Genomic DNA, 27684 nt, shown 5'->3' with positions numbered 1-27684 from the left:
TGTCAGGAGGGGAGAGGTGTGTGGGGTGTCAGGAGGGGACAGGTGTGTGGGGTGTCAGGAGGGGAGAGGTGTGTGGGGTGTCAGGAGGGGACAGGTGTGTGGGGTGTCAGGAGGGGAGAGGTGTGTGGGGTGTCAGGAGGGGACAGGTGTGTGGGGTGTCAGGAGGGGAGAGGTGTGTGGGGTGTCAGGAGGGGAGAGGTGTGTGGGGTGTCAGGAGGGGAGAGGTGTGTGGGGTGTCAGGAGGGGACAGGTGTGTGGGGTGTCAGGAGGGGAGAGGTGTGTGGGGTGTCAGGAGGGGACAGGTGTGTGGGGTGCCAGGAGGGGAGAGGTGTGTGGGGTGCCAGGAGGGGAGAGGTGTGTGGGGTGTCAGGAGGGGAGAGGTGTGTGGGGTGTCAGGAGGGGACAGGTGTGTGGGGTGTCAGGAGGGGACAGGTGTGTGGGGTGTCAGGAGGGGAGAGGTGTGTGGGGTGTCAGGAGGGGACAGGTGTGTGGGGTGTCAGGAGGGGACAGGTGTGTGGGGTGTCAGGAGGGGAGAGGTGTGTGGGGTGTCAGGAGGGGACAGGTGTGTGGGGTGTCAGGAGGGGAGAGGTGTGTGGGGTGTCAGGAGGGGACAGGTGTGTGGGGTGTCAGGAGGGGACAGGTGTGTGGGGTGTCAGGAGGGGAGAGGTGTGTGGGGTGTCAGGAGGGGAGAGGTGTGTGGGGTGTCAGGAGGGGAGAGGTGTGTGGGGTGTCAGGAGGGGAGAGGTGTGTGGGGTGCCAGGAGGGAACAGCTTGTGGGGGTGTCAGGCAGGGTAAAGGTTGTGGGGGTGTCAGGCAGGGGGACAGGTGTGTGGGGTGTCAGGACAGATGTGTGGGGGTGTGAGGAAGGGGACAGGTATGTGGGGGTGTCAGGCAGGGGACAGGTGAGGGGGTATCTGGCAGGGAATATGTGGGGGGTGTCAGGCAGGGGACAAGTGTGTGGGGGTGTCTGGCAGGTAGGAGGTGTCAGGCAGGGGACAGGTGGGGGGGTGTCTGGCAGGGGACAGGTGGGGGTGTGTGTGGCAGGGAACAGGTAGGGGGTATCAGGCAGGGGACAGGTGGGGGGGTATCAGGCAGGGAACAAGTGGGGGGTGTCTGGCAGGGGACAGGTGGGGTGTGTGTGGCAGGGAACAGGTAGGGGGTATCAGGCAGGGGACAGGTGGGGGGTGTCTGGCAGGGGACAGGTGGGGGTGTGTGTGGCAGGGAACAGGTAGGGGGGTATCAGGCAGGGGACAGGTGGGGGGTGTCAGGCAGGGAACAAGTGGTGGGTGTCAGGCAGGGGACAGGTGGTGGGGTGTCAGGCAGGGGAAGGTGAGAGGTATCTAGCAGGGGACAGGTGGGGAAGTATCAGGCAGGGAACAAGTGGGGGGGTGTCAGGCAGGGGACAGGTGAGGGGGTGTCAGGTAGGGAACAAGTGGGGGTGTCAGGCAGGGGACAGGTAAGGGGGTGTCTGGCAGGGAATAGGTGGGGGGTGTCAGGCAGGGGACAAGTGTGTGCGGGTGTCTGGCAGGGGACAGGTAGAGGGTAATCAGGCAGGGGACAGGTGGAGGGTGTCAGGCAGGGCACAGGTGGGGGTGTCAGGGCACAGGTGGGGGGTGTCAGGCAGGGGACAGGTGAGGGGTGTCAGGGGACAGGTGGGGGTGTCAGGCAGGGGACAGGTGGGGGGTGTCAGGGGACAGGTGGGGGTATCAGGCAGGGGACAGGTAGAGGGTAATCAGGCAGGGCACAGGTGGGGGGTGTCAGAGGACAGGTGTGTGCAGCTCCTGTCTCCTCCAAGCTGCACAGGACTCCACACTTCTCAGAAAGTGCTGCCCAGCACCAGGGGACGCAGCCTTCCTGCTCTGCTGACGGGGCGCTGATGTCCAGGGGCTGTCCCCACTGGATTCTTCCTCCTGTTCTTACCATAAATCTCCCTCCTTTCTGGCATTTACCAGGCGGTAGGCAGGCCCACGGGGCAGTGAGGACAAGGCTGGCCTCTGAGCTACCTGAGCCTTTCTGGACACTGAGGAATGTCCAGGCCTAAACTCAGAGCCCTCTCCCCAAGCAGGAACCCGAAAAGAGGAGGGTCAGGCAGGGTCCAGCAGCTGCCCAGGAGTCTCAGGGAGCTGGCATTCTCTGCCCAGATAGCACCCTACACACCTCCTCTCCGAGAGCACCTCTGGTCCACACTCACATCTGAGCCTCGGGGGCCACGTGGTATCCATCATGTACCCAAACTAAGTGATGCTAGAGCAAGAGGTAGGCATGCGTGGGAAGCAGGCCCAAAGCATCTCCACGAGAAGGCTCCAGACCTCAGGGCAGCAGGACAATGATCCTCAGCGGGGAACCCACAGCAGACGAAGTCCTGCAGGAGAGGCACCTGCAGCTCTCTATGGGCTCTTGTCCAGGCTGGGAGGCAACCAGCCCAGGTAGTGACCACCTCTGTTGGCAGGCAGGAGTCACTCTGGAAAGCACTTCAGGGAACAGGACTTGGTCCTCAGCTTTGCAGGGCTGTGACAGGCCCCAAGGCCTTGAGCTAGGTTTTAACACATACAAAGGTCCTACTCCAAGGGCAGAGGTGGGGCCTCGTCTCCAGCTGCCAGAGAAGTCCCAGCGTCACCTGTGTTCCCAGGGCCACCCAAGCCCACCCATACTTTCTCCTCTCTCCATACATCTGTGTCCTTAGGAGCTCAATGATCCTTGTGCAGAATCACAGTGCCTGTTACTCCTGGCCCAGCTGGCCAACCGGGAGAAGAACCATGGACAAGCTAAGAGGATGATTGAGAAGGCCCAGTGCCTGGGCGGAAGTGAGGAGTTTTGGTACAATTTGACCCTGACTCTGGCCGACGCCGTCTTGTCCTCAGAAGACAATGGGAGAGAAGCTGCGGTGAGAAGATGCAGGGTGCAGCAGCCTTGGTGCCCGGCGAGGGGCGGCTCGGTCCCTGGCCCTGCTGAGCAGCACAGTGACACCATGGCTGGTTGTCCCCAGGCTTGCCGACTATATAAGAAGCTCATAGATGCCTTCAGCAACCTCCAGAAAGACAGGCCTAACCGAGTGCACACACTGAAGTTCTTCACCATGGACCTGGAAGCCAGGTAGAGTGCCAGCTCCCACGAGGGCGCTGGCTACCTTCCTGCCTGGGCCACAACCCCTTTCTACAGTCTCCAGGATCTCAAGGTCCCTGGGTTCTGCTTGCTCAGGGCCGCAGCCTGGCTTGGGGAGGTGCTGTGGGCAGAGTGCGCAGGGGTGCTCCCTCCAGCTTGGGTGTGGGCTTCTCCCTGCCCCAGAAGCCTCTCTCAGGCTCGGCCAGTGGTGGTGGGCGACTGGAGCCTCCCTCTGTCTCTGAGCAGAATCATGGGCTCCACTTACTGGGTCTCTGTGAGAAGCCGCAGCTTCTGACTCACGGACCACAGCAGTGGGGATGCTCTTGGTTTTATCTGCTTCTGCTTGCTCTCCGTGCAGTGCTCACTGCAGCAGAAGGAGCTGCCCGCAGCTGTCCTGTGCATGCACCCGAGTCCCACCGGCAGTGTCCCTTCAGTCTAGTCTGAGACCTTTGGCAATGGTGTTCTGTTAACTTCTAAGTGACTTAGGGACATGTTTTTAATTGCCAAATAGATATCCTGTCTGAAGCAGGACTGTTAGTCTCACTTCATTGTGTCTGACCCAGGAATGGGACTGCATGACTTGCAGTGTGTGAGAAAGGCTGAAGGTGTTTGACCAAGTCTCCCTGTGCAGACACTGGAGCGTGAGAGCATCACCACGGTCCTGGGCTTTTGATTCTAGATAGAAACCTCAAAGCCAAATACCTGGACAGAACTATGTCCCCACAGGAGCATGAGCCCCTTCTGTCCCTGCAGACGCATGAGCACCCTCCGGCCCCACAGATGCATGAGCACCCTCTGTCCCCACAGATGCATGAGCCCCCTTTGTCCCCACAGATGCATGAGCACCTTCTGTCCCCACAGGAACATGACTCTTCTCTCCCCACAGGATCATGAGCCCCCTCTGTCCCTGCAGATGCATGAGCCCCCTCTGTCCCTGCAGGATCATGAGCCCCCTCTGTCCCCGCAGGAGCATGAGCCCCCTCTGTCCCTGCAGATGCATGAGCCCCCTCTGTCCCTGCAGGATCATGAGCCCCCTCTGTCCCTGCAGGAGCATGAGCCCCCTCTGTCCCTGCAGGATCATGAGCCCCCTCTGTCCCCACAGGAGCATGAGCCCCCTCTGTCCCTGCAGGATCATGAGCCCCCTCTGTCCCTGCAGGATCATGAGCCCCCTCTGTCCCCACAGGATCATGAGCCCCCTCTGTCCCTGCAGGATCATGAGCCCCCTCTGTCCTCACAGGATCATGAGCCCCCTCTGACCCTGCAGATGCATGAGCCCCCTCTGTCCCCGCAGGAGCATGAGCCCCCTCTGTCCCCGCAGGAGCATGAGCCCCCTCTGTTCCTGTAGGATCATGAGCCCCCTCTGTCCCTGCAGATGCATGAGCCCCCTCTGTCCCTGCAGATGCATGAGCCCCCTCTGTCCCTGCAGATGCATGAGCCCCCTCTGTCCCCGCAGGAGCATGAGCCCCCTCTGTCCCCGCAGGAGCATGAGCCCCCTCTGTCCCTGCAGATGCATGAGCCCCCTCTGTCCCCGCAGGAGCATGAGCCCCCTCTGTCCCTGCAGGAGCATGAGCCCCCTCTGTCCCTGCAGATGCATGAGCCCCCTCTGTCCCCGCAGGAGCATGAGCCCCCTCTGTCCCTGCAGGAGCATGAGCCCCCTCTGTCCCTGCAGATGCATGAGCCCCCTCTGTCCCCACAGGAGCATGAACCTTCGGATCCAAATCACCCAGAACTCCGAGCACAGCAAACTTCCTGACTGCTGGGTTTTGTTCAAGGAGATGGATGATCAACTGCTGAAAATTGAAGAAGACTTTATTAAGTGTGGCTATGAGGAGAATTGTGTCAATATAAAACTACAGCGTGCAAAGATAAAGAGGTGAGGGCCTTGTTCCCAATTCCACCTGTGGTGCAGCACCCCAGGGCCTTGCTGCCCACAGCAGGCCCAGCCACAGCCTTTGCCCCTTCATGGAGGATATCCACTGCCTCCCTCCTGAGCCCTCATTCATCTCTGTCCGTCTCCCTGCAGTCCCATGGGGTCCTGGGCAGCTCCTCCCTCTGCCCTGGCCCACCTGTCTGGAGTCACACTTTGCTCTCCTCCTGCTCCTTTCCCACCCAGGTGGGGCACCCTGAAGACATGCACACCTCCACTCCAATGTGTTCACACCCACACACACCCCGTTCCCAGGGCAGGACCCACTCCTCCAGCAAGGCCTGGGTGGATGCTCCACTGACCTTGGATGCCCACGTGTCCATCCCATGCAAGTGCTGTGCAGGTGCTGTGGGGGACAACTGATCACGGCAAGTCTAACCCAGCACCTTTCCTGGTGCTGTGGGATGCTCCCCAGACGTCTCCTGGGCAGACCCCTGGTTTGTAGGCAGAGGGTCAGACTGCAGGCCACATCATTCCAGCAGCTCACCTTAGCTTTGAAATATTCTGAGAAGGCTTCACATGTAAGTGTCTCATTACAGTGCCCTCAGTGCTGAGCAGTGAGCAGCTCAGGCATGCAGAGATGAAGCACTCCACACTCGTTGGTACCAGAGGTGCACGTTTAACCTGTCTGTTCCTAATTCCACCTTCATGTCTTGTAAAGGTTTTGTGCCCAAAATGAGACAGATAGAGAACAAAAAGTCACACATTACTTGGAAGCACACGACCTGATCCAGAAAGCCGTGGCTGCAGAGGAAGAGCTGTTTCAGAGGATCCGAGGTTTGCTGGCCCTTCAAGAGGTGAGTGGCCAGGCTCTGTGAGCACCGCCGGCCATCTGCATGCTCACTCCCCTATGCTTCTGTGTGAGGAGCAGCCATGACTAGGTTCACACTCTCATTACACAACCAGAACACAGCAGAACCCATGAGGCCTGCACTGCCAGAACGCTGAGCATTAACATGGCAAACCACAGCCCTGAGCCAGAGTCCAAGCCTGCCACAGCCATGGCAGGAAGCCCCAGTGGGGACGGCTACCCGAGTTCAGGTGACAGAGCTGAGAGCTGAGAAGCAGGCAGCCAGACCCTGTGGGATGGAGCCCAAGGAAGGAGAGTGCTGCACCTAGGTGGTCAGGTGCCCAGCATGTGCAGCTGAGCCTGGTCAGCCCAGTTGCTCAAGCTTGGGCAGAGCAGCCTGGAGGATTGTAGGAACAGGGCAGAAGAGTGCCTGCTCTCTGCAGCCCCCTGAGAAACGGCAGCAGCCTGGAGTACTGGGCGAGGGCAGAGAGGGCCTGCCCTGAGCAGTGGCCAGGTCATGTAAGGAAGCAAAACCACTGCACACCTGCCAGAAAGCACATGGACCCAAGGACAGAGAGGGTGGGAAGTATCTCAAGCCAGCACTGACCCAGGAAAAGTGGGGTGGCCGCAACTGGTCAGATAAGTGGGTCCGGGGAAGCTGCTCCCCTGCCCTGCACGGGACTAGGCAGGAGGACCTGGCTCTCCAGACACTCGTGTGCCTGGCAAGAACACACCAAAGGTGACCTACTCCAGGGTCCCCAGCACTTCCCCTTCCCCTCCTCCTACCTGCCCCCCTCTGCTCTCTGGTCTTCCTTCCCTTTATTTATTGTTCCTAAATTGGTGCATTAGGGTTAGGCATAAAGGGCCTCCACTGTGATGTGTCCACACGTCCACACACAGCCTCATTGGGCCAGTGGCCTCCTGCTGTCCCTCCTCTCTCCCCCTCAACCCCCACCCCCTACTCCACTCTTCCTCCTCCTGTTTTCATGAGATTCCTCCTCCTTTTATTTAAATTCCTTTTCTCTAGCTTTCACATTTGACTCTCAACTTTTCGGATCTGCTGAGTTCCATCCATTTGCCAGCAAATGCCATGATTTCATTCTTCTATTTAGCTGATAGAATTCCATTGTGTATATGCTCCACATTTTATTAGCCCATGTAGGTGGGCACCGAGGTTCCCTAACTTGGTGATTGTGGACGGCACTGTATAAACATGAGAATGTAGTGTCACTATAGTGACTCTTTTGGATAAATACCAAAGAGGGGGATAGCTGGGTCATATGCTAGTTCCATTCCAGATTTTTTGAGGAATCTCCATACTACTTTCCAAAGTGGCTGATTTTCTAAAAAAAAAAAAAAAAATTAAGTAAAACCTGATTTTTTAAAATTACAATGAAGACAGAGACAAATCTACAATTATGGTGAAAAATTTCAATTTCCTTTCAATCATTAGTGGAATGAGTAGGAAGAAAATGAGCAAAGGACTGGAGGATCTGAATCAGTCAGTCAATAGGCTCTGATAGCTTTTTATAAAGTGTCCCACCCAACAACAGTGGATAACCTTCTCTCACGTGCCCAAAGAACCTTCAACACAGACTGGATTCTGTACCATAAAACAAGTCTTAACGAAGTCAAAGGATTTAAGTCAGACAAAGCATGCACTGGCACCACAATGGAGTTAAAATTGAAATGGATGGATCCACAGATACTGGAAGCAGACTAGGGGGTGTGGGGGGTGCAGTGAGGAAGGTGAAGGCTGACCTGGTGGACAAGGCCTTTCCCAGGAGGGATGAACATGTTCAGGAACAAGAGCTGAAGCTTGCACCATGTGGTTGCCCCTGATTCTACACTTTAAAATGGTTGCTTTTATGTTAGATACTTTTTACCTCAATTCAAAAAATCAAAAGCTATATATGTGTGAAGCCCCAAATAGTTGGAAATTAAAAAGCATACACTCACACAGCTATGGGCCACAGAAGAAATCAAAAGGGAAAGTGTTTGAATTCAAGGAAAAAATGTCCATCATTGCAAATATGTTTCTGGCACAGTCCTGGGCAGGGACCTGGGGTTTGCAGCAGTAGGCACCTGCAAAAAGAAAAAAGATCAGATCTCAGTCCACTCTCCACCTTAACAAGTGAAGAGCAAACTAAACCCAAATGAGTAGAAGAATAGAAATTAAAAGGTCAGAGTGGAAATCAGTGAATTAGAAAACAGAAAAGAGGAAGCCTACAAAGCCAAAGCTGGTTCTTTGAAGGACCAATAAGTTAATATACTTCTAGTCAATTTGATCCGACAAAAAAGAAAGGACATATGTAGCTGATATCAAAAAGGAGGCAACGTTGCCACAGACTCCACAGAGAGTGAAAGCATAGAAAGGGAACGTCATGAACTGGCAACTCAGGTGAGCAGACTCCTTTAAAGCATGACCCACCAAGTCCCTGGAAGAAAGAGGTGACTGACAGCTCTGTGCCCAGGGATCTCATCTGCATTGGGAGTACTCTCACAGAGGAGAAGCCAGGCTCAGGTGACTCTACGGTGAATTCTACCGAATATGCAAGAAAAACAATACCAGCTCTGCACAGATCCTTCCAGAAAGTAGAAAAAGAGGGCATACATCCCAACTTTTATATGAGTCTACTATTGCCCTGATTCCAAAATAAGACAAAGACATTGCAAACAACAACAAAAAAAATCGATATTTCTCATGAATAAAAGTACAAAAAATCCTAAACAAAAATCTAGAAAATTAAATCCAACAACATATAAAAAAGGTGATACATCATAACCAAGTTAGGGTTATCTCAGGAATAATTTTACATTTAAAAAATGTGGTTCAGCATATTTTTGACCCAATAAATAAAAACCATATGATGCAGGAATATTGTTTGACAAAGCCAGGCACTGTGGAGCACGCCTGTAATCCCAGCAGCTCAGGAGGCTGAGGCAGGAGGATGGCGAGTTCAAAGCCAGCCTTAACAAAAGCGAGGCACTAAGCAGCTCAGTGAGACTCTAAATAAAATACAAACTTGGGCTGGGGATGTGGCTCAGTGGTCAAGTGCCCCTGAGTTCAATCCAAGGTACCCCCCCCACACATACACACAAAAATCCATGTACAGAAGAGGGAAATTCCCTTAACCCAAGGAAAGGTATCTATTAACAAACTGTAGCTAAAGTCATCCTTATTGACAAAAGACTGAATGTTTCCTTCTTTTAATTAGGACTAGTGCCAGGAAGTATCTTTGTACTACTTTTATCCAGCATTATTTAGGAAATTCTAGCCAATGCAATAAGTCAAGAAAAAGACAGTAAAAGGATCCAGCTTGGGTAGGAAGAAGCTTGACAGTAACATGATGGTAGAGAAAATTATTTGCAATGTACTGATTAAACATTAAAGCTACTAGTAAAGCTAAATTAAAGCTCATAAGCAAATTAAGTTAAAGCTAACCAATGAGTTTAATCAGGTCACAAGACAGAAGAACAATATGCAAAAATCAATCGTATATTTCTATGAACTAGGAACTATCAATCAGGTAGTAAAAATTAAAAAATAGTATCATTTGTGGTAGCATTAAAAAAATGAAATTTTACCCCCAAAATGTGAAAATTTGTACCCTAAGAACTACAAAGCATTGTTGAGAAAAATTAAAAGACCTAAGTGAATGAAGAACCATATGGTTCATGGATCAGAACAGTTAATTGCTAGGATGTCAATTCTCCCTACATGATCTGCAGAATTTTTAATAGAAATAGAATGATATTAGATTTCATATGGAAATGCAAAAGGCCTTACACAGCCAACACAACTTTGGAAAAGAACAGTATTAGACATCTAATGCTACTTGATTTTAAGTCCTGTTATAGAGTTACAGGAATTGAGAGTATATTTTTAGAGTAAGAGCAGGCCAACAGATCAATCTGGCACACACATACATCAGGGACTGGCTCCCAACAGAGGAGCCCAAGCTGTCCACAGCAGGAAGGGCAGTGTTTAAATGGTGCTAGAATGACTGGAAGCGTATGTCCAGAAAGCAGAAGTCCAAGACCTACCTCATACTGCATGTAAGAGTCAGCTCACAATGGCTTGTGGTCCTAGGCAGAAGACCTAGAGTTATAAAACATCTAGAAGAACACAGAAAACACCTCTGTGGCCTCAGATTTGGCCCACTTTTTGGGGGGGATACTAGGTATTGAACCCAGATGCACTTTACCACTCAATCACAACCCCAGTCACACACACACACACACACACACACACACACACACATATATATATATATATATATATATATATATATTTTTTTTTTTTTTTTTAATTTTGGGACAGGTTCTCACTAAATTGCTAAGGGTTTCCCTAAGTTGCCAGCCTCAAATTTGTGATCCTCCAGTCTCAGCCTCCTGAGTTCCTAGGATTACGAGTGTGCACTGCCACACCTGATTGAAGGTTTCTTTTATTTGACACCCAAAGCATGATTCATAAAAGAATAAATTGAAAAGCTGGACTTTTCTTCAAAAGATACTGTTAAGAGAATGATGAAAAGAGAAGCCACAGATGGGGCAGGAGTAGAATATTTGCAAAGCCTATCCAGAATATATGAAGAACTTTCAAAAGCTAATTAAGAAAACATGTAGCCCAATCAAAAACAAGTGAAAATAGGGCTGGGGATATAGCTCAGATGGTAAAGTGCTTACCTCTCAGGCACAAGGCCCTGGGTTCAAACCCCAGCATCACAAAAAAAGGGAGATATTTGAACAATTTAGACATCTCCTCTAGGAACTGTATAGATGATAAATAAGCTCATGGAAGACAAGCATCGTCAGTCAGTCAGAAAATCCAGGTTACCACGGTGAGAACCCGGGCGCCTGTGAGGATGGTGGCAGGAGTGTGGGGAGGCTGGAGCCCTCAGGCCGTGAGCATGGGAGCTGGAGGACTGCTTTGGAAGGCCCTTGGAAGTCCTGAGAGGAGTGAAACTTGGGCCGCGGGGTGGCCTGGCACCCCACCCCAGGCATGCCCTCCTGTCCCGGAGAGAATGTGCCCATCCAGAGGAACACCGGTGTGCCGTGCTCACAGCAGCTGGGTTCTAGTAGCCCACACAGTGGGGTCGACTGACTCGGAAAGTAATAAGCCTGTGGCCACAGCATGGAGAGACCTAGAACGGCCGCACCAAGATGGGCCAGAGGGTGGCACACCAGAGGGTGGTACAGAGGCAGCTCACTGAAAGCCCCAGGGGTTGCCTAGGAGAGAGGCTCCGGAGGCAGTGGCATGTGGGGTGGCCAGGGCCAGGGACATGGAAGGGCACCTTTGTGGCCTCGGTGGTGGTGGTTTGAGTGTGCGTGTCACACTTGAGATGCTCACAGCTTCGTTCTGCCCCTTAGCACTGTTGAAGTGTGGGCTCGGGTGCACTGAAAGTGCTCAGTGCCCTGACGCCCGCCTGGCTCTGTCAGCTGCAGAACACCAACACCCCTCTGATGAGGAAGCTGGCCCGCCACAAGCTCAGCCTGGTGGAGGTGTCCCTGGACATGCTGCAGCTTATGTGGGAGGAGGGGCTGGAGCAGCTGGAGCCACGGTCCCTGGAGAAGCTGCTTGAGACCTACCTGCAGAGCACCAGCGACTACACGTCCACCGGCCGGGTGACCACGCAGCCCCGCACACATCTCCTCAGGGGCTGCCTGGGCCGGGCCACCCTCCATCTAGTCACACCTAGGGCACCCTTGGCTCTAGTGGGGACCCCAGCCAGCCCTGCACAGCTGTGAGCTCCCAGCCTGGGGAGGAGAGCAGTCATCTGGTCACTTGAGGGCTCACCTGGCTAAGTAGACCAGGTGCTCCCTGTGCCACCTCAGGGTTGTCCCCCAGGTCTTGAGACTAATGGTGTGATAGCGCCGGGCTTCAGCTGAGTGGCCAGTGGGCTGCAGAGGGACAGCAGAGGGCCACACTGCACTTAAAAAGACCCAGCGGCAGGCTGGGGTGTGGCTCAGGGGTACAGGCTTGCCCAGCAGTACAAGGCCCCCATTCCAGCCCCAGTACCGCAAAAGCAAAAACAAAAAATGAATTGAATATGCAAGATATTTGGAAGGAAATATGAGCCCTTCCATTTTACATTTGCTTAGATATCATGAAATATGAATCAAACCAATTTGACATAAATACAAATGAACCAAAGACAGCCCTGAAATCGAACTTGAGGTTCCAGTGAGCTGCCAGTCAAGGTTATATAAGAACACTGTTTGGCCTTCCCACACCTAAGCCCTGGAGACCCCCCACCCCACCTCCCAGGGCCTGTTAAGGGCTGGTGGGCTGCGCCGTGTGGTGGGCAGGGAGACGGCCGCAGAGAGGCCCCGGGTCTTGACAAAGCCTCTCCTCCCCCTGAAGCAATGGTTCATGCTGAAGCGCACCCTGGCACACTCGGTGCTGGCACAGCTGGAGAGCCTGCAGCCGCTGAGCGCAGGCTGCGTGGAGATCCATGCCCGGCTCCTGGGCCTGGCCGGGAGGGCCCTGCACCTGCTGGCCATGCAGGCAGACCCTCTTGGTCCCGACTTCTGCTGGGAAGCCGGCTTCTCGGTAGGTGATCCCGCTTCCCAGTCCAGGCTCCGCCGGAAACCTGGGGTGAGATGACAGAAGGTCTGCCCTGGGGTCTCCCCACCTCCCCACCTGGTCACACACAGGCCCCTGGGAGCTTCAGAAGCACCCCCCACACACCCCTCTGGCCATCGTAAGGGTTCCAGTGTAGCCCCTGGCCCTCTACCCACAGGCACCACCCAGGGAGCCAAACCAAAGCTCAGCTCCCATTGCGCCCGCCCGTGGGCCCAGGCACCTCCGAGAAGGGCTGTGAGGACCTTTCACTTCAACCCCCCAGGCCCGGGAGAGGCTGCTCCCCAGGGCAGGGCCGATCCCTGGGGTAGGGGGCTGGTCTACTCCCCAGGGCAGGGCTGGTGCTTTGGTGGGAACAGCCTACACACTCAGGACCCCAGTGACGGCCCCGAATGCACCAGGTACCCTCCCAAGAGCCCACACAGAGGTGGTTCCTCCTCCAGGATGGCAGCCCAGGGCACAAGCCAGGGCTTCCCTGCTGACTGGCTCCTGTAGAACACCTCTTCCTGCCCAGAGCCCAGCTGTGTCCACCAGGCTGAGCACCAGTGCAAATCCTGGCAGGAGACCGTGAGCCTGGGTGATCCCCGAGCTCATTTGTCCTGCGCCTAAGGGTGAACTGATGGAGCTTTGGCTCTTCACTCACCAGTGTTCATGAGCACCTACCCAGGTGCCTCTGAACGTGGTCTGTGTGAGCTGGAGTGGGTGTCGCATCCTGTGATGGTGTTAACCACCCTGGCCCGCAGAGGCTGTCCCCAGAGATGCATCAACCCGCACATGGGGCCACCAGGCCCCATGAAACACACCTCTCCACCCCAGGCCCGGTCTCACCTTACCTGTTCCTTCCTCCTGGCTGTTTGGCCTCTGGGGAAAGCCAGAGTCGTCTCTGGCCTCCTTCTCCTCTTCCAGGAGGCACCCCTCCTCGGAGCTCTGCTGGGGCCAAGTCTCCAGGTCTGCCCTTGGACCATTTCACTCTCTGTTCCCTAAGCTCCGTGGGATTCCTTGCCGACGCGGGGGGTGATTCTGAGCGTGCTGTCTGGCTTCAAGGCCATGGTGCTGTGCACAGGCCTCATCGTCACTGATTCCCAGTCTGATGGTTGTGTTTGGAAACTGGGCCAGGGATCCCAGTCTCCTGGGTTGGCTGAGGCTGTGTGGCCCAGTGCTGGTGGGTCTGGTGGACATTCTGCTCGCTCGGGCATCAGTGGGGCAGCAGGCTCTGGCTGTCTCTAGACCAAGGCCACCTGGGCCCTGCACAGCCTCTGGATTTCCCTCTGCCTGACCCCAGGGACTGAGACAGTCTGCAGTGTCCCGCTAGGACTGTGACCCTGGGCCACACACACCCAGGGCTCACCATCAGCCCCAGTTCCCCGGCCACTCTCCCTTGACCTGTCCTTCCCCTTCCCTTCCTTCTGTTTGTTTCCTGGCCAGACTGAGCTCCCAGAGCACAGGTGGGCACCTCAGCTTGGTGCTGCCACGCCAGCATGATGCCTCTGTCCCAAGACCAGGGTGCTTGGTCTCCCTGGGTGCCACCTCCCCACCTGGTGGCAGCTGGCAATCAGCTCAGGCCCTCAGACCAAAACCTTCCCAAGTCCACTAAACCAGGCTTGGACAAGGGCAGGCAGGCTCCGGGCAGTGGGAGGCCAGACCACGGTCTACAGTGACCCTGGGGGCCCCTGCTGACCAAGCAGGAATCCACAGTGCCCTCTGCCTCCTGCTATGTGCTTTGTAGGTGGGCGCTAAGCTGAGCAGGCTCCGATCTCTAGAGCAAGAAGCAGAGAACAAGAGTGCCAAGGCCTTTCTCAGGGACCTGCCAGCCTTCGGAGCAGCCCCCGAGGGGAACTGCAAAAAGGGCGAGAGTCTGAGGGTATGTGCCTTGCTGCTGCCCCCAGTGGCCTCTGTCTGCACAGCACTGAGCCTGAGCCCTTTCTACCTGCAGAGGAGGATGGTGCTGGCCCAGAGGTACCTGGCCCAGACCTCTGAGGTGCTGCTGCAGTGCCTGCAGGTAGCCCTGGACAGAGGCCTCCTGGGCATCGCAGCTGCCGCCAGCCTAGAGATGGTGGAATGCATCGGCACCCTGGACCCTGTGGCCACCTGCCAGTTCCTGGCACTGTCTCAGGTATGGCTCTGCCCTGTGTGTCTGCAGCTCAGAGTAGGGAAGGCGTCCCCCAGCACCCAGGGGCCCCTTCTGGCTGGGACTGTCATCATGGGAATAGGCTCCATTAGAGGAAAGAGCTGCAGGCCAATGGGCCTGGCCACAGCCATTGGCTGAAAGGAGGCTGGGCCTGAAGCTGCAGAGTCCAGCCACAGGTGCTTGGGGCTCAAGTGGACACACTCTGAGCTCCCCCCAGTCCCCACAGTGGGCAAGCACAGAGACCAGAGAGCATGGCCCGGAGAGGCGTGGCTGTCGGGGGAGTGTGCCACACAGTCTGACTGCCCTCTGTCCAGCCCAGTGAGCCTCCCCCCACAGTACCTGGCTGATCTGTTCCAGAGCTGCACAGCCTCCGAGGTCATGCGGGGCATCCTGTCCACAGCCGCCGCCAACACCAGCAGCTCCCAGCTGGCAGCCCTGCTGCAGCTCCGGCACCAGCTACAGCTACAAGACAAGACTTCCACCAGCCTGCTCGCCAGCGTGGAGCAGAGGCTGGCCACCATCTCCAAGGTGATCTCCTGCACCCTGCAGACCCCCTCCCGTCTGCCCCAGTGCCAAGAGGGCAGCTTTAGATCATGCAGGCTCAGGCCCAGGTTCTTCTACTGGCTCTGGGCTGTGTGGCTCTGGGAGGCCTCTCTACCTCTCTGAGCCTCGTGGCCTTCTGGCCTTGTGGGATGGTGACCCCTCACTCTGAAGGCGGCTGCGAGTGCTAGGGTGGGGAGGGTCTTGATGAGGGTGCTCCACCGGGGTCTGCAGGAGCCCTGCTTGCTCAGAACCCTGTGGCCGCACTGTGCTGAGGGGCTCCAGAGCGGGCAGCAGCTACCTGTTACTCACACCACAGCTTAATCCGAGCATTGAGAGGGAAAAGGTGAACTTTCACCTCCTGGACACCAGTGGGAGCGCCTGGCCAGGTCCTCCTGGCCTCTTCCTACTGACTGCTTCCAGCTCCCTGCATCCACTCTTCTCAGGAGATTTGGGGCTAGATTTCTGTGCTGATGGGGTCAGGGGAGCCTCCTGTTCGCTGGAGGATATTGGGCAGCAGCCCTGCCCCCCATAAGCACCAGGGCATTTCCACTCCTATCCCGACTGAGACAACGTCTCCAGGTGTTACCAATAGGAGCAAATCATCCCTCCAAGAACCTGTGCCTTCAGCCCAAAATGGAAACCCTGTCTCCTGGATCCAGGAGGGAGACGGGAGCAGAGGCTGGAGGTCTGAGGCTGGCCCAGTCCTGAGAGCAGAGAAAGTGTCGAGCAAGGAGGCTGGACCTGAGTGAGCGCTACTGGACGCCAGCACACCGGCCGGGGGGCGGGCCCCATGCTGCTGCTGCCAGCCGGGCCCCGGGACCGGGGATAGGGCAGTGCGCGCCTCGTGGGGAAGGTGGGGACAAGGTCATGGCATCCACAGTGTGGAGCATGGAGCCAGGGCACGGAAGAGCACAGACCTGGGACAGAGTGAAGGAGGGCTCCGTCCAAGGTAAGGCCATGGCCACCACCACAGAGCCAGTGCATAGTCCCAGCTGCGGCAGTAGTGAGAAGTAGCTAAGCTGAAATGACCACAGAAAGTGAGCCAAGCGTCCATCCTCAGTCCCAGGTCGCTGGCTAGGACGGACTCAACAAAGAGTACATCAGCACAGCCCCGGGGGTGGAAAAACCAGGCTGTGGGTCCCAGGGGGCACGAGGCACCAACTGGGGGACCCAGCTGTGTCCAGGGCTTACTGAGTCCACCTCAAAGCTTCCGGAAGGCAGTGACCCAGGAAACTGAGTGGAGACCAGGGGTTCCAGCTGTCTCCAGGACCCTCTGGTCCCACAAGCGTCCATAGAGGCCACCACAGATGGAGAGTCAGATGTGCAGGTTTCAGGAACAGAATGGCAGCCTCAGCTTGGACTGGAGGCTGGAATACAGACAGGAGAAGGCCCAGCAGGAGAGGAGGCTTGGGGACAGAGGGCCCAGCACATGCTCTCGCTGCATCGTCACCAGAGCACAGGGTGCCCAGGCTGGAAGCCAAGAGCCTCTAATGCTGGGGAGCGTGGGCTTCCGACCCCCACCAACCCCCCACTGGACGACACCAGAAAATCACCCTGGGCACGTGGGAGCAGAGAGCACAGAGAGAGCCCTCAGGCAGCCAGAGAGACCTGCACGCCTCCACGGCTGGAGAAGAGCGGCCAGTCCCAGAGACGGAGGCTCAGAATGAAGGCAAATAAGGGCATGTTCAGATCCTTGTAATAAAAATGCAACTGGACAATAAAACAAAAGAAAAGCTGAAAGGAGGCTCAGGCAGGGAGGAATACCCAGACAGAAGCAGAAATCGGCAAGAGGGGATGGAGAAGGGGCCAGGGCGAAGTGCTGCAGCCACAATGGGAGGCTGCACAGTCCCAAAAGAGCAGACAGTTTAAGATCCAGCCACAGCCACAGAGATGACTGTTACACCCCGAGGGTGGCACGGACACATGTGTGGCCAGCTCAGTACAACACAACCGTTGTCCACAAGACGGAAAAAAAATGTAAAAGAGATGGTCCCCGTAGCCAAGGAGAGTTCAGTAGTAGGGAAAAAGCAATATATATATATGGTAGTTACAATATAAATTGACTAGACACTCCACATCCAAGACAAGACAGTCAGACTGGATAAAAGAAAAAGGCCAGGCACAGTGCTCCACACCTGGCAGCCCAGCTCCTAGGGAGGTTGAGCCAGGAGGTTTCGAGCTCAAGGACAGCCTCGGCAACTTGGCAAGACCCTGTCTCAAAATAAAAAGGGCTGAAGCTGTCCCTCAGTGGCAGACAGCCCTGGGCCCAGTCCTGGGTTTCCTTGTTTTTTAGTTGTATACGGATACAATACCTTTATTTTATTATTTTATTTATTTATGGGGTGCCAAGGATTGAACCCAGTGCCCCACATGTGCAAGACAAGCATGCTACCACTGAGCCACAACTCCAGCCCCCTGAGGTTTTTTTTTTTAAAAAAAGAAAAGAGAAAAAAAATCTATCTGTACATTACTTAAATAGGCACTTTACATATCAGGACACAGAAATGTTGAAAGTAAAAGTGAAAAACACATAAATCACAGAAAGACGAATCAGATGAAAGCAGACGTGGGACAGTGTATCACTGGCACGAGGGGCACTCCTGATGGTGCAGGGGCCAGCCCCACCAGGAGTCACCGTCCACCAAGAAGTGTGGTTTTGAAATACACAAAACATGGACAGAAACAAAGGAGTCATGCAAACCCAGGTCCTAGCGGGACACTGCAGACTGTCTCAGTCCCTGGGGTCAGGCAGAGGGGAATCCAGAGGCTGTGCAGGGCCCAGGTGGCCTTGGTCTAGAGACAGCCAGAGCCTGCTGCCCCACTGATGCCCGAGCGAGCAGAATGTCCACCAGACCCACCAGCACTGGGCCACACAGCCTCAGCCAACCCAGGAGACTGGGATCCCCGGCCCAGTTTCCAAACACAACCATCAGACTGGGAATCAGTGACCATGAGGCCTGTGCACAGCACCACGGCCTTGAAGCCAGACAGCACGCTCAGAATCACCCCCCGCGTCGGCAAGGAATCCCACGGAGCTTAGGGAACAGAGAGTGAAATGGTCCAAGGGCAGACCTGGAGACTTGGCCCCAGCAGAGCTCTGAGGAGGGGTGCCTCCTGGAAGAGGAGAAGGAGGCCAGAGACGACTCTGGCTTTCCCCAGAGGCCAAGCAGCCAGCAGCCACATCAACAGAGCATGAAGGGAGCAGATGAAGGTGACAGCAGACTGGATGCAGGAAACACTTGTGGAGCAGAGAAAACCAACATCTGCAAAGCTGGCCCCCTGAGGAGGGCAGCAAGACTAGTAAACACTGAGACCTATCAAAGGAAAAGGAGAGAAAAGACGGAATTCCAATGTTTGCAACATAAAGACGGGACACCAAAAAGGTAACAAAGGACTGTGCACCACATCACCCCAAAATAGAAATGATTCTGAAAAAAAAATATGTGATGCTCCAGAAAAATAGAAAATATTCAGACAGAAGATCAAATAATAGAACCCATGGTCAACATGATTGTGAGCCTCAACTGTCCTAAAGAGACTATGATTATCAATCAGAATCACCATGAAAAGTAAGCAACTGTGTTAAAGACTACAAGGTATCAATCTGCAAACATTCCTTGTATTTTTATATGCCAGCTACAAACAGTAGTGAAGAATGGAAATTGTGTAAATTATACCTTCTCATTCTCAGTGGCATCAAAAAAAAAAAAAAAAAGGCAGAAAGTGAGTACGTAGAAAACCATGTAGGAAACCACTCAAAGAACCTAGATAACGAAACTGCAAACCCTGCAGGAGGAATGAAGAATGAGAAGTGGAGAGAGGTCCCGTGTCCAGGGACGAGGAAGTACAGAGCACATGGAGAGGGTGCCTTGTGTGAGGTTGGTGAAGCGCAAGTAAATGGAGAAGGGCCCCATGATCTTGACTGAGGAACCAGGAAGTAAGCGGAGACAGGTCCGTGTTCATAGACGAGTGGAACGAATGGAGAGAGGTCCATGTGCCTGGGCTGGGGGCTCCAGGTACTAAGCTACCTTTCCTCTGTGTGGACGAAGGAGACCATTTTCTCCTTCAGCTGCTGCCCTGTCTCTGTTCCCCTGAGCTTGGGTCAGCAAGAATGACCTGGCTGGCCTGGTGTTATAAATACCTCACAGGTGAGCCACAGAGCTGCCACTCTTGCCCTCCTGGGCTCCCCTGGTGGGGAGCCTGCAGCTGTGCCAGGTCCTGCTCCTGCCAAGGTGACACTCCTTCCCTTGTGGGGAGAGAGAGAAGCACGAACAGCGGAAGGGGAGAAGTGACTGATGGTGTGCACTGAAGGAAAAGCTCCACGGGGCCGTGGAGTGGGACACAGAGGTCTCGGGCATACCACTGGCTAGGTCCTGTCCTGCCTGCTGAAGGGCAGGCATCCCTGCTTGACAAGACAAACACTCAGGCCAAGACTAGGCTTTGACAAAATGTACTCACAGGCCCAGTTACATTTTTAGTGTATTTGAGTTCATTAGTCTTCAAGGAAATGCAAAATTTAAAACCACGTCAGATACCAACAGACACCCACTGGAATAGCTAAATAGAAAATGGGGGCTGGGGACTGGGGTTGTGGCTCAGCGGTAGAGTGCTCGCCTAGCATGTGCAAGGCCCTGGGTTCGATTCTCAGCACCACATAAAAATAAATAACTAAAATAAAGGCATTGTATCCAACTACAACTAAAAAATAGGTATCAAAAAAAGAAAATGGGGGCTGGCCTCTGACGGTGACTCTTGGTCAGCCTGGCTGAAGGTGGTACCATAATCCCGCTGGAGAACAGGCAGACCCGGCGGTCCCCAGCAGTTCTGCTGGGTTCTGGGCCCAACAGAAATGCTTCACTGTGCTCCAGAGAACACATGCTGGAGGGCTCTTCATGGCCACCTTCACGGCAGTGGATCAGAGATGTGGCAGCAAAGAGGAGCCACCTGCTTGGAGCTGGACATGAGCCACTGGGCAGAGGGGCCAGCCTGGGCCATCAGAAGTTGCTCAAAAACCCTGGGGAAGGGCCGGCCAGTGAGGCCAGCCATACCATCTGTTCACCTGCCATGGGCACGGCCCATGGAGAAAGAGCCACCTTGCTTTTCAGGTGGGTTTTCTGTGGCATAGTTGAAAAGTTTGGACCTGAAGCTGCAAGCATTCACAGCTGGACTAGGGAGGGCTGCTCACACAGAGGACACAGGCCGCCCAGACCCCCTAGCCCAGGTGAGCAGCCATCTGTCACTACAGGGAGAAGCCAGGGTGCAGAGTCTCTGTCACTCGGGACCCTCAGTGCCCAAGGCCCACAATACACAGGGTGTAAAGGCCTGGGCACAATGGCAGAAGCCACCCCTGACCACAGTCCAGGGCCCCACAGAGCACCCCAAGGGCTGGGCAAGGGAAAGCCTCCTTCAGGGCCCCAGGGACCACTGTGTGTCTGTGAGTCTGCGTGTGCATGCACTTATGTGGTGCAGGAGGCAGGACGGGGGCAGGGGCTTGAGGAGGACTGGCCAGGTGCTCCATTGTATTGTTTGGGTTTCTGTACAAATCCAGTTGCTCACTCAACAAGTGGACAGAATAGGACATTTCTGACTGGCCAATGGCTTTCCCTGCTGCCCCCTGGTGGTGGCCATGAGTCACTCCCATTCGTGGGAAGGACTTCTGGACCCGGGCTCTGCAGGATGTCTACCGCTATGGTTGCTTCTTGTGGAAAAGCCGTGGAAGCCAGCCCCAGGTCCTCAGTGCATCCTTGCCTCCCCTCACACAGGCCTGGCAGAACCTCTGTGTAACAGAGCAGCATTTCAATCTCCTGCACGAGATTCCACCCACCTACCGAGTCCTCTTCCTGCACCATTCACAAGACAGGTGAGGCCTTGTTCCCTTGGAGAAGTCCGCTGGGGAGGTGTGGACCCAGCTGGGACGGCCCACTTGCAGTAGAGGGACATAGGCCCCTTCTCTGAGGGGTGGGGCCACCTCTGAGATCCATCCCCACACGGGGTGTTTGTGTCTGGTCTGGGTGGGCCTAGATTTGAGGACCTGAGGTCGCTGTGGAAGTGCAGCAGAGAGCTGGACAGCTGGACAGCCTGCTCTTGCTGGTCTGCACAGAGCGTCCCCAGTGGCAGGAGAACCAGCACTGCTGGTTGAGAAGTCCCCCACACCGCTGTGCCTGCTCTGTCTGACGCCAGCCCTGGGCCCAGCCTCTGCCCTCCACTCACAATGGGAGGGCACCTGTCGGGGTGTGTGGTTGCAGAACTGGTCCCTTCAGGCTTCCCCAGGACCCACAAGCCTTGACCCCATCTCTTGTGGGGACTCACCTGCACCCCTACATCCTGCCCCAGGACCCGTCTGTACGGCGCTGCCTACGAGAGACCCAAGCACCAGCCCACAGCCAAGGGGAAGGTGCAGGAAGTGGGTGGTGAGTCTGGGCTTGGACAGGTGCTCTGCAGGTGGGCTCTGGGAAGCCAGCTGAGACACCTTGGGCTGCAGGCCTCTCACTTCCAGGAGGCAAATGCCTGCCCGGTGCCCCACTGGGGCAGCTGTGCCAGGCCAGAACGGGCGAGGAAGAGGCACCCAGGTGTTTCCCGGGGTCTGGAGGAACTGGCTCCACCACCCTGCTCTGCTCTCCCTGCAGCACCTGAAGCCTCCCACCACCTGTTGACCCCTCTTCCTGAGCACCACAACCTTGCCCCTCCTGTGGCCCCGGGAGGACGGGCGGCTCCACAAGGAGGAAGGTCCACCCATCCTGCAGCCCCCTCTGGGGACAGCAGCACTAGGCTGGGTGCCTGCACAGGGAGTCCTTCCCAAGTACTTTGACAAACCTGCCTCCTCACCCTCCCAGGGGCTCGGCTCAGCCCTGGATGGGGACCATGGGTGTGTCTGGGTCTCCGTAGGCCACTGCAAGGTCATTCGTGTAACTGTGAATCCAGCTGCCCTCTCAGACCTGTTGGCCAGTGCCCAGCAGTTCTATGAGCAGATCCAGGATCAGATACTCAGTGAGGACACCACCCACAACACAGGCATGGTGAGGCCCCAGGTCAGGGAACCAGGTGGGACGGGCAGGCACTGGGCCCAGAGCCCAGGTGGGTGAGGATCGATCCACCCAGGTTGTGGTGAGGGCTCTTTCTCGAATCCTTGGACCACATCAGACCCTTGAGGAGGGGGCCCACCCAACTAGGCTCTGCAGTGCCCAGGGTCATCTCACAGCGTCCTGTCCCCACAGGTGGCACCGTCCTTGGTATAAACAGAGACCAGAGGGGAATCGGGTGTCAGAGTGGCTTCAGAATGAAATTCTGGGGGCCCGGGAGAGGTGGGGTGTGTGACAGGGCAGGGTCTGCCCATGCCCTGAGCTGGGCCCCACGTCCACCAGGCTGTGTCGGAGGAACAGGAGCCAGGTCCTTTCCCGTGGGTCTTCCCTCTCGGCTGACCTGGGTGGGGTGGGGCCCTGACAGCCCTCCTGATGGCAGGCTGTGGTTCGGGTTGAGGCAGGAATCAGACAGCCCGCACGCTGAGGAGCCGGGCAGCAGCCAGCAGAGGACCAGCGGCGTGCTGGCGCCCATGGAGGAATACCTGAAGCCGCTCTTCCCCCTGCTCAGCCTCCCTGAGTCCAGGTGCCTGCGTGGCCTTTGGCTGCTGAGCATGTCCGGCCACTTCCCTGGGGCGGTGGCAGGGCTGGGCGAGGTCGATGGGGGCCTCCCCTGTGTGGAGTGTGGGAGCTGGGGCTCCGTGCGTCCTCCTGGGAGCCCACGCAGAGGTGCGGGCGCGGGAATGCGGGGGCCAGCCCAGCCTCCTGGTGGCCAGCTCCAACACCCGGGACTCGCGGAGCCCACCAACAGGGCCACTGAGGGTGGCAGGGGTCAAGGGCTTCTCTCCTTGGATCTTGCTCCCCTGGAGACTCAGGTCTGAGGCCGTGGCACCGCAGAGCTCTCTGCCACTGCAGAGGGGGAACCATGCAGACTCCGCCTCCAGAGAGGCCCTGGGCATGTGGCAGGAGGGCCTTGCCACGCCTGTGAGCCCCAGGCTGGACGTGGCAGGGAGAAGGAGCTGGCCCGGGGTCCAGGTCTGGCCCCTCAGATCTAATTTGGGAGGAAATCAGGGGGTTGGGGGGATGGGCATTCTGCCGCAGAGCAGAGATCCCCCTGAGCCCTTCTCTGCTCACGCTTTGGGAAGCCAGCCCAGCCCTGGCCCAGGAAGACCACCCCCCCACAGTGAGAAAGCCTCTGCTCTCACGGCCTTGTCCAGACACAGGCCGGAGGGGCACTTCTGTTCTGTGTGTGGTGTTGTCTGGGTTTGAGCCTCAATGCGTAGCTTTGGCTTTCAGAACACAGATGCCTGTGGTTGTGACTGACCCAGGGAAGTCAAAGGGCAAAGAGAAAGAGCAGAGAACGTCTGTTGTACAAGGTGTGTGGAGTGGTGCAGGCCCCGGCACCCTGGGGAGCTGGGGTGCGAGGGGAGACAGGGCCGGCCGTGGGAGCTTGTGGTGCAGGGAAGAGGGGAGGTGGGCTGGGACTCACCCTCCTGCCGGGGAAAGCTGAGGTGGACCAGGAGCCCCACACAGATCTGCTGGCCCCAACTTGAGGCCCCCCAGGGCCCTGGGTGCCAGGCTGAGTGGGGAGGCCCTGGAGGCTCTGTGCACAGCAGCTGTCAGGCACACTGAGAGGGACGCCCCACCCTTGTGCACCCCACCCTTGTGCACCCCACCCTTGGGCATGAGGTGCCCAGAGCCACAGGCACGGACCAGAGGCCCTGTGGGGCGGGGGAGGCCAGTGAGGGATGGGAAGAGAGTGCTGCCAAGCCCACCCTAGAGAGCTCACAGGAGAGGCCCCTGCACCCTCACCTCGCCCTGCCTGGCCACTGCTGGCTCCCAGGCCTGTCCCTGTTTCCCACAGGCCCACTTCTTGTTCCTCAACCTGGGGACATCTGGCTGTGCTCACAGACCTGTCCCAGCAGATGTCATTGTCTGCTTTTCTGTCACCCACAAAGAATCCTTGAGCAAGGACAGGGGTGGTCACTGACCCTGCCAGAAAAGCACTCTGACTCCCAGAAGTGCCAGGACACAGTATCCTGAGCTGCCGACGGCGGACCCCACACCTGAGGAGGGAGGTCTGGGTCTCAGCGCTGACATGCCAGGCCAGGTGCCCAGCTACCAGTTGGGGCTTGCCGCCCCCCCCCCAGGAGCCTCTGTCCCCTCCACACTTGCAGCTCAGCCTGAGGGCCCCAGCCACGTGATCCTGGTGGCAGACAAGCACCTCCTTGAGCTGCCGCTGGAAGGACTCTCTGTGCTCCACGAGGGGGCGGCCTCCTCGGTGTCACGGGAGTTCTCTCTCCAAATGCTATTCAACCGCCTCCACCGCGAGGAGCCAGGTGAGAGCTGCCCAGGCACCTCTGGGTTTGATTTTAGAATGGAAATGTCCCAGGTGCTCTCCAGACAGGAGAATGTTAACTCCTGCCACCTCATCCCAGGTGCTTGGTCGTTCAGAACACGCCCAGCCACATCCAGCCACTCTGTGCTGCTCTGTGCTGTGCTCACTCACAGGTGCCCACAGGAGGGAGGAAGAGCTTCGCACACACCGTCCCAGGAGGTGGTGGGCAACCAGCCATGTGAAGGGACTTAAGCTAGCTGGTGGCAGCTGCAGGGGAGGCCAGGGGGACGGGCTCAGCCTGGACAGCATGGCCGTGGGGATTCGGGATTCGATGGTGCTGTCACTGGTGCTGGTTGCACAGATTCTCCTGGTCTGTGAAGGTTCTCCCACCTCTACTCTGGGGGCATGTGCAGCTTGGGCACATAGGTTGCACTTCAGTATATACCACATTTAACCAAAATAAGTAGACTACACGTTTGCTTCTGTGCAAGATGATGTAACAAGGACCAGATTTGCCCTTCCAACTGAAACAACTGAGACCCAGACTGAGACAAAGGAGGCCCCGATGTGCTCCTCGGAGGCCCTGGGGTGCTCCTGCAGATTTTCAGGCCAAAGCAAGGCTGGGATGACCAGAGAAAGCCTGGGGTCCCCTGGGTGAGAGGAAGCGGCAGCTGGGATACCAGGATGAGTGGACTTGGGACAGGGAACCAGGGGAGAGGCCCTGACAAAGGTCAGATGAGCATGAGAAACCTTGGCACAGGGACCCACAGGTCAGGGAAAGACCTCCCACCAGCAGACGTGGTGGAAAGGAGGGGATGCACAGAGATATATGAGTTCTTCCCGTTTTAAAATCTTTCAAAAAGATTTGAGCAAAAACAAAGAAGAAAATAATACTGATTGAGGAGTTTCAACATGCAAGAACACGGGAGGTAAGGGAGTGTTCTGGAATGTTCTCATTCTGCGTGTAAGGTGGCAGGATGCCCTTGAAGGCGACTGCAAAGTCAAAGCCCTCAGCAACCGCTAAAGAGACAGAAACAGACACCCTGGATCTCACGCTGAGGGCCGTGCAGCCGGGACAGGTGTGAACAGGCGTGAACGCTCCTGGGTGCTCAGGATCTTGTGCCTGGGGGAGGGGCAGGAAAGCCACCGCAGACTTGGCTGAGCAAAGACCCACTGGGCCAGGTGCCACGATATCTGCCACAACCGCTGCCTGCAGGAGGGTGGGCGGCCGAGCCTCGTGTCGAGGGCAGCTCCGCGCAGCTCAGAGCAGCGGGGACATGGGGCCTGCTGCCAGTGTGTAGCCAGTGGCTGACGTCGCACTCAGGCCCACATGGCACTGCCCCTGCAGAAAGAAGGGACCTTGTCTGGGACCACGTGGAGGGGCCAAAGCATGTGGCCTAAGTGAGGTGAGCCAGGTGCAGACACCTCACTGTCCCACTCCAGCCAGGTGGCAGGGAGAGGCGGGAGGCCCTGGGCAAAGCACAGGAGCTCCACAAGCTCAGGGGCAGGAAGCGAGGTGTCTGTTCAGCAGAAGGACTGAGAGATTCCAGGCACTTTTAGCAAGAGGGAGCCACGGGTGGGAGAGCGCCTGTCTCAGCTGGTGGATCTGGCCACGGGGAGCCCAGGGCCTGGCAGCAGAGAAGGGAAAGGGTACACAGCTGTCTACACAGAGCCTCCAAGAAAATCTGCCAGCCTCGAGGGGCCATGGAAAAGGGAGGGCTGTGAGTCCTCCCACAGAGGCCTCTGCACCCGGAGGACACTGGAGAGCTTCCTACGCTATACCAATGGGCAGCTGGTGAGCCTGGGAGCCTTTGGAGGCTGGTCCTTTCTTGAGGGCCTTCCCCAGCCCTGTGAGGCTTTGCCTTTCAGAAACTATTGCTGCTCCGACTTGACAATCAGTGGTGCTCCTGCCGATTCTGCAAGGGCTCAGCAGCACAGCCCTGCTCTCATTGTCTTCAACAGAAGTGAAAAAGGAGGGCAGAAGCAGAGACTTCAAGAGGAAAAGCCCCGCAAAGAAGGGCGTGAAGGTAGGGATGAGGGCAGGGAGTCGGGCAGGGGCGCGCTGGGCTTGGGTCCACAGCACTGCTGCCTGTGCCAGGGCCCCGCCCACGGCCCCAACACGTCTGCTGTTGCAGGGCGTGCTCCGGGTTGTCCCGCCAGACTGCATCACCATTGACTCAGACGGCTTCAGGTGTATCCTTTGAGGGGTGGGTGCTCCTGGCCCTGAGATCCCCCGCTGTGCTCCTGCTTGTCCTTGACTGAGATCCAGTCGTCACAGACCCCTTCGATGAGGCCCCGAGCATCAGTGTCATTGGTGAGTGCTCCAGGGCCACTGCTCCTCCTCCAACCCCCTGGAAATGACCCCACATGGCATCTGGAGCCTCCTGCTGCTCCGAACACTGTGTGTGTGTGTGTGTGTGTGAGAGAGAGAGAGAGAGAGAGAGAGAGAGAGAGAGAGAGAGAACATTCCCTCTCTCTCTTTTGCTAGACTGCTGTTAGCAGTCTCTCCCCAAGGGAGGGGCAGGGCTGACCTTCCATCTGACCCCCATTCAAGGAGGTGAGAGGGCTTGGGCCGAGTCCTGGAGGTCCCAGGGTCAGAGCCTGGACTTTGTCTCCCTCCAATTCTCCCTGCAGAGATGGTGACTCCTGTCTCTGTGACTCGGGATATTCTGGAAAGATTCCAAGAGACATACACTCTGCGATGGTCGGGGCATCTGGGAAATCAGAACTGTCCAAGGTTCGGATTTGGGTTTCCAGTAGCCAGTCCCCAGTGGTCAAGCGCTTGGGCACCCTCACATAGCCCCTTCTCTCCCCTCCTCTTACCAGGTCTATCCTGCAAAGACCTCAGGCACAGAGCTGGGGTGGGGGGGTGCCATGGCTGTCCCACTTTGAAGTTGGGCCTGGAGCCCCAGGATCACACACCAGGGTGGGGGCCAGCAGGGTCCCTAGTTGACCTCAGAGTTCCACAGGGTCTGAGCTCCAAGGCGCAGGCCTGACACCCCAAGAGCAACCGGCAGGGAGGGAGCACTACAATCTCCAGGCCAGGCTGCTCTGTGCCACAAGCCCCCATCACCACTGCCTGTGGATGGTGTGGTGTGGGTGTGGGGCAGGTGGCAGGGAGCATAGGAGGTGAGGATCCTGGCTCACCACGGTCTCCTATATTAAGGATACTGGAGGTGCCTCCTCCCTGACCTCCTGGGCTTGGCTGTCTAGGAAGCCCCTTCTAGTACTTTCCAGGGCCAACCCTGCCTATT

At 56.5% G+C, this 27684-nt stretch overlaps 1 protein-coding gene across 1 annotated transcript in view; it reads left to right on the top strand.

The window, feature by feature from the left end:
• CFAP46 (cilia and flagella associated protein 46) overlaps positions 1–27684 on the top strand; it is a gene marked incomplete at its 5' end in the record, with an annotated part of 85132 nt that overhangs the window by 52184 nt on the left and 5264 nt on the right. Inside the window, 19 exons of the mRNA XM_081268263.1 lie at positions 2684–2884; positions 2987–3093; positions 4799–4975; positions 5691–5826; positions 11262–11447; positions 12187–12375; positions 14132–14266; positions 14339–14518; positions 14891–15061; positions 20839–20936; positions 21410–21486; positions 21962–22117; positions 22399–22678; positions 23389–23468; positions 24270–24431; positions 26393–26457; positions 26566–26623; positions 26700–26744; positions 27065–27167. Of these exons, the coding sequence (XP_081124389.1) occupies positions 2684–2884; positions 2987–3093; positions 4799–4975; positions 5691–5826; positions 11262–11447; positions 12187–12375; positions 14132–14266; positions 14339–14518; positions 14891–15061; positions 20839–20936; positions 21410–21486; positions 21962–22117; positions 22399–22678; positions 23389–23468; positions 24270–24431; positions 26393–26457; positions 26566–26623; positions 26700–26744; positions 27065–27167 (2606 nt within the window). The remainder of the gene's footprint in view (positions 1–2683; positions 2885–2986; positions 3094–4798; positions 4976–5690; positions 5827–11261; positions 11448–12186; positions 12376–14131; positions 14267–14338; positions 14519–14890; positions 15062–20838; positions 20937–21409; positions 21487–21961; positions 22118–22398; positions 22679–23388; positions 23469–24269; positions 24432–26392; positions 26458–26565; positions 26624–26699; positions 26745–27064; positions 27168–27684) is intronic.

Source organism: Spermophilus citellus, assembly GCF_964194105.1.
Source record: "Spermophilus citellus genome assembly, chromosome: 15".
Lineage (NCBI taxonomy): Eukaryota > Metazoa > Chordata > Mammalia > Rodentia > Sciuridae > Spermophilus > Spermophilus citellus.
This window is presented reverse-complemented; position numbering and strand designations above follow the sequence as displayed.